Source organism: Limulus polyphemus, unplaced genomic scaffold (genome assembly GCF_000517525.1).
Source record: "Limulus polyphemus unplaced genomic scaffold, Limulus_polyphemus-2.1.2 Scaffold981, whole genome shotgun sequence".
Lineage (NCBI taxonomy): Eukaryota > Metazoa > Arthropoda > Merostomata > Xiphosura > Limulidae > Limulus > Limulus polyphemus.
In genome coordinates, this window is record NW_013666591.1 from 305,369 (window position 1) to 311,948 (window position 6,580).

The 6,580-nt window shown below is 32.7% G+C and overlaps 1 protein-coding gene across 2 annotated transcripts in view; it reads left to right on the forward strand.

Annotated features, from left to right (window-relative positions):
* LOC106461534 (sodium-dependent dopamine transporter-like) overlaps positions 1–6,580 on the forward strand; it is an 85,974-nt gene that overhangs the window by 52,918 nt on the left and 26,476 nt on the right. For both annotated transcript variants that reach the window (XR_002611000.1, NM_001314098.1), the window contains 2 exon segments: positions 4,428–4,665; positions 6,269–6,409. Coding sequence is in view for 1 of the 2 variants with exons in the window: in NM_001314098.1 (NP_001301027.1) it covers positions 4,428–4,665; positions 6,269–6,409 (379 nt within the window). In the remaining variant the exon portion in view is untranslated.

Consider the following 6,580-nt stretch of genomic DNA (forward strand, 5'->3'; position numbering starts at 1 on the left):
TCAATAGTAAACAGATTTTTATAGACCAATAAATGGTAACAAAACTATTACATAAGAAACAATGAAACCTATTCTGAAACAATTAAAGACGAGAAGTAATAATCCTTAATAGTAAACAGATTTTTATAGACCAATAAATGGTAACAAAACTATTACATAAGAAACAATGAAACCTATTCTAAAACAAACAAAGACGAGAAGTAATAATCCTTAATAAACAGATTTTTTATAGACAAAGCTATAATAGCTAACAAAGCTATTACATAAGAAACAATGAAACCTATTCTAAAACAAAGATGAATAAAGTTATACTAAAAGAAATAACAAAAATTATTACAAAACAAGAACTGCGAGTCCTATAGACAAATAAAAATTAACAAAAGTTATATGAAGCGTCCACAGCTTAAAATGCAGAGCGTTTACAGCAGTATCATGTTTCGAACCATACATAGAACCGAAACTCCAACACATGGTTATTCAACTATGTTTTGAAGGCTCTAGCTCCTTGTTTACAGTAAGATCACGCTCCAGGGAAAGCGCTCTCCCCATTTTACTCCTGTCTTACAGGTTGGACTGTACAGAAATATTAATAGCAATCAACACTGTTTTTCGTGTAATTAAGATACTTTACAAATGTGCTTTGGTTCCAGAGCTTTTAAGTTGGTGTACTTTATAACGTGCATTTATCAATACATTTTTAGTGTACACAGTACTTTTCTAAAATTTCTCGTGTCAGAAAAATTTAAAAATACTAAATTAACTAACGGTCCATATTTGAGTCGCGGTCAGTAACTAGTCTAACCACTAAGCTACGCATGATCCGTTAAAATCAAAATATGCTTACTTAAAAACAGGTTGGAGAACGTTATAACAGAAAGATTTTGATTAAAAAAAAACAGCAAGTCACGTGACAATCACAGCTGATATAAAGTCGTGGTGGAACAGCAAGCATCATAACTACATTTTGACATTGTTTAGTGTTAGGTAGGTAATTTGATGCACTAAAAATGGATCGATTTTGGGAACAATATGTAGCAACCCTTTGCAAAGCAATATATTCATACATTCAGATACACAGAAGTGTTCACGTCGAGGACTTAGAATTTCCAAGACGGCGATATCCCTTGTAGCTAATGTGATTGGAAAACACGGGAACATGAGTCGACTTGTCAAAAATAGTGATAAGCAAATGGCGGGTCTAGTAACAGATGAGAATCCACAAACACAAAGGTCAGTGCCGAAAACCGTCGAGTGGTTACGAAGCACAACTGATTTTACAACTATTACTAAAGACCAACGATGAATTTTATGACAGTGATTATGACACACAATTAATGTAACAATTGTTATTAAGGAACAACAATGGATTTCATAACAGTGATTATGATATAGGCTAATGTTACAACTATTACTAAAGACCAACAATGGATTTTATAACAGTGATTATGACACACAACTAATGTTATAACTGTTATTAAAGACCAACGATGAATTTTATAACAGCGATTATGACACACAACTAATGTTCTATCTGAATTTGGTTATTGGTTTGAAACTCGTCTCAATTCAGTTAAAAGACATTATATAAATATGTTTATCTTGTTTTATATAGACAAAATGTTTGCTTCATTTATATAGACATTGTGTTTGTTTTGTTTATACAAACATTTTGTTTATAAACATTGTGTTTGTTTTGTTTATATAAACACCGTGTTTCTTTTATCTTTATAAACATTGTGTCTGTTTTGTTTATATAAACTACGTGTTTGTTTTGTTTATATAAACACTGTGTTTTTTGTTTATATAAGCTATGTGTTTGTTTTGTTTATACAAACACTGTGTATTTTTGTTTATATAAGCTATGTGTTTGTGTAGTTTATATAAATAATTTTTTCATTTTACATAAACAATGTTTTTATCTTATTGATATTAACAATGTGTTTTATAAACGGCAATGTCTATTTTCATTATGTAAACAGTTTGTTTGTTTTATTTATATAAATAATGTGTTTTTTGTTTGATTTATTATCTGTTACATTTGTTTACGGCAGGGGTTAAATCATATTCAAGTTAAGAGGTCATAATAATGAAAATAATTCCGTTGGAAGTTGGTAGTTGTCGGTTTTCTTTGAGGTACTTTCGTTTATTATTTTACAGATTTCAAAGAGACATTTTGCTCCAATTGAAGAAACAAAACGATTGCGAAATATTCTAATTTCAAAGTTGATTGTTTGTATTATGAGACGTTCAAGCGTGAATAGTTTCCTCTCAACTTTGTGTTATTGGATTTCGACTCTAAATGGGAGAACTTGAAAGTGCGCGATATTAGATTTACCGCCTTCCTCCTGTAAGGGAGACTCGGTTACGAGAGTAGTTAACCACGAACACACAGCTGAAGCTGTTAGGAATGTCGGCACTAGATGATAAAGATTAAATATCTAGCACCAGATCTCATAACTTTCGTGAACCAGAAAAATGTGACGTCTAAGACGAACATCACTCAACGTTTTCATTAAAGTTCGAGAAAGTTTGAAGACGATGTATTTTTGAAGAAAAAAATTGGTTGACCAAGCACCTTAACACTAATTAATAATACGTTCAGTGCTCTCTCCTTTACTAATAAGTTAGGCTATTATATAATGAATTTTAATTAAACAAGTAAGGTATTGAACAAGGCTTAATAGCTTGAGTTTTACGTTTTAAAAATCATTATTTTCTCTGGATGCAGACATAAAGGATTCATTCTAATTAGGCTGGAAAACTAAGTATTGAAACAAAGATCGTCTATAATAATCTTATTTATCTTTTCTTTGTCTTTATAAGCTAATCAAAAACAAGAGATTTCCTCATTAAAACCATCCAAGTTGTCTAAAGTTTTTAGGAGTATACATTTGGACTTTGAGAATATAATAATGTATTAGAAATTCCAGCATATCGCATTCTCTCAGACACGGCATTATCTAAACATCACAAACAGTCAATATCTCAACATCTTCGGCACAGGAACTGTCAATCCTGTTAGATATAGAACCATTAACATTTGCTAGATAGCCACTATTGCGTTATATTAACACTGGAACTGTCAATATTGTTAGATATAGAACCATTAACATTTGCTAGATAGCCACTATTGCGTTATATTAACACTGGAACTGTCAATATTGTTAGATACATGACCATTAGAATTTGCTAGATAGCCACTGTTGCGTCATATTGACACCGGAACTGTCAATCTTGTTAGATACATGACCATTAAAATTTGCTAGATAGCCACTATTGCGTCACATTGACACCGGAACTGTCAATCTTGTTAGATACATGACAATTAAAACTTGCTAGATAACCAATATTGCGTCATATTGACACCGGAACTGTCAATCTTGTTAGATACATGACCATTAGAATTTTCTAGATAGCCACTATTGCGTCATATTGACACCGGAACTGTCAATCTTGTTAGATACAAGACCATTGAAACCTTCTCGATATGCAATATCTACCATCTTAGACACAGGAGCATCGAAATCTGGTAAATGGTCAATATGGGGACATCATGGATACGAGAGTGAAACTGGTAGATAATGAATATCATGTTATTCTAGATATAGGCACTGTCAAGTCCAGTATAGATTGTCCAAAGTGTTCATATGTTTATGGATATTTAAGAATATTACTTTCGTTCGTTCTATGTTTAACATTTCTTGGAACATTGGACGTCGCACCTTTTAAAATATTCAACAACTATCGTGCTTCTTGAACTTTTATATTTTTTAATATGTCCTTGAACTAAAACAGTTCAGAAAGTATTACAAAATGCACTCGCAGGCTAATAATAATTCTCAAATTCAAAGTCCCGACATGGCCTGGTAGTTAGGGCTCTCGAGTCGTAATCCGTAGGTGGTTGGTTTAAATCCTCGTCACCAAAAATGCTCCCCTTTCAGCCCTGGAGTCCCACTATTTATTGGTAAAACTGTAGCCCAAGAGTTGACGGTGGCTGACTAGCTGCCTTCCCTCTAGTCTATCACTGCAAAATTAGAGGCGGCTAGCGCAGATAAACAAATTTATTGGAATTATTTGAGGGCCATTGACTTTTTTGGTCAGGGCCCCTAAGAACGTATGCATCACAGACACATAAATGTACAAACTAATCATTAATACAACACTTATTACTGCTACGTGAATTTCAAAGGTTTTTAAGGTAAAATATGAGCTTCTTTGGATTCCCCTAAATTTGGTGGAACATAAGCATTACGAGGACCTTTTAATGCCCCACTCCCCACCATCAATGGCACAGCGGTAAGTATGCGAACATATAACGCTAGAAATCAAGTTTCGATATCCGTGGTGGTTGCAGTATTGTGTTGCTTTGTGCTTGACTAAAAACAAAGAAAAATATTTAATTTTATGTTTCCATTTTCTCTTCACAGGGACTGTCTGCTAACAACGGGGGCGAATAGTTTCACAAGCTTCTACAGTGGATTTGTTATTTTCGTTTATCTTGGCTACATGGCTGAAAAGCAAGGAGTCCCTATAAACAAGGTAGCATCAGAAGGTCACGGACTTGTGTTTCAGGTTTATCCGGAAGCGATTGCCACGCTACCTGGTGCACCATTTTGGGCTGTGCTTTTCTTTTTCATGCTGCTTACATTAGGACTGGATAGTGCCGTAAGTAAAGTTAATTAATTATTTTGTTGTTGATGTGTTTTTTTGCAATAAAATGTTTCACAACATTGGTTATATACGAGATCCAACATGATAAGGTTGGACTCTGGGTCACTGAGCATCTTGTGCACTACATATTTTGAAGTTGAGTTATGGTTTACACTATCAACAACCCGTTTACTTAAAAACTATTCTTGTTTATAAAAATTAAAACTCACAACGAAACACTTTTATTTTAACTGATGAAATCCTCAGTCGGTTTGTTATACAACACATTTAATCACTTTATACTCTCAGACGAAATCATCACTCAGAAAGGATCTTGTTATACAACACATTTAATCACTTTATACTCTCAGACGAAATCATCACTCAGAAAGGATCTTGTTATACAACACATTTAATCACTTTATACTCTCAGACGAAATCATCACTCAGAAAGGATCTTGTTATACAACACATTTAATCACTTTATACTCTCAGACGAAATCATCACTCAGAAAGGATCTTGTTATACAACACATAAATGACATATTTTCTCCAGCAAAAGACTGACTCAGCTCTCAATTTGTTATACAACACAATTAAACACTGGTTTAATTGTGTTGTATAACAACATCTGAGAAAACAGCAGTGGTTAACTACGTGAAGCATCAGTTTAACAAACGTTAAAGGGTTTCATTTGAGAGAACGTTGTATATAACGCTAACAGGTGAGTGGATATTTGCTGCTGTTTTCTCAGAAAGTTCTAACACAGCTGATAGAGTGTCGTATAACACAGTGAAATCCTCTTATTATTATTTTAAAACACTACTCTTGTGTTTAGTTTATTCTACTAAGTAATTAAATGTTGTTAGTTTCTCGGTCATAACCTTCACTCAAGTGTTAGTCTTAGCCTGTTACACAACACCGTTAAACAGCTTCAGATTGTTATGCAATACGATACATTGTAATATTTTCTATCTATTTATCTGGCTAACTTGTAAAGCAATATATCACAATACTCTTTTAGCTGTTCTTTTAACTGATTCGTGGTATAATTGTTTATAATATCATTTTGTACATCTAATCAAACTATTTTATGAATTTATATAATGAAACACCTTTTGTGTTATTACTCTGACTCTATATGTAATGGTTCACCAGAATATGCTTAAAGATATTACTCTGTTTTTACAGGAAATAGTTTACTAGGTTATCCTTTGTGTTATTATACTGAAAATGTTGGAAATGGTTGACTAGAATGTTCTTTGTATTATTAACATGACTCTATAGGAAGTGGTTGATTAGCAGGTCTTTGAGTTATTACTTATACTTTGTATGAAATGGTTGATTAGAAGATCCTCTGTGTTATTGGAAAAGTCTTGTGTTTTGTCTATGTCTAATTTCTTATATGAAATATCTGTTTTATTTTTTTCCTTTTTTTGTTGGTTGAAATATTATTTTAGTTGCTGCCATGACTGAGTTATGAAAATATTGATTAAAATATACCTTAAGTTCTTAAAATTCTATTGAGTTATTTTTCTGACCTCTTTATGAAATGAATTTCATGAAGCCTATTAAGACCATGATCATTTTATCAATTTACATGTTACTTCTGTTTCAGATGGGAGGTCTTGAATCAGTTATTACTGGTCTTATAGACGAATTTCAACCATTATTCGGCAGATGGCGCATCAGACGAGAGATCTTCACTGCTATGGTCATATCTGTATCGTTTTGCATAGGAATAGTCAACGTAACAAGAGTAAGTGTAGCTTCTATGTGAGAGGGTTAGTTTTGGAACAACACATGTATAGTCTTGTTTATAAATTTGGGTTACTCTAATATATCTGTTGTTTGATTTGGAGATTGTAATATCATTACGTATACTTGGGTTACTCTAATATATCTGTTGTTTGATTTGGAGATTGTAATA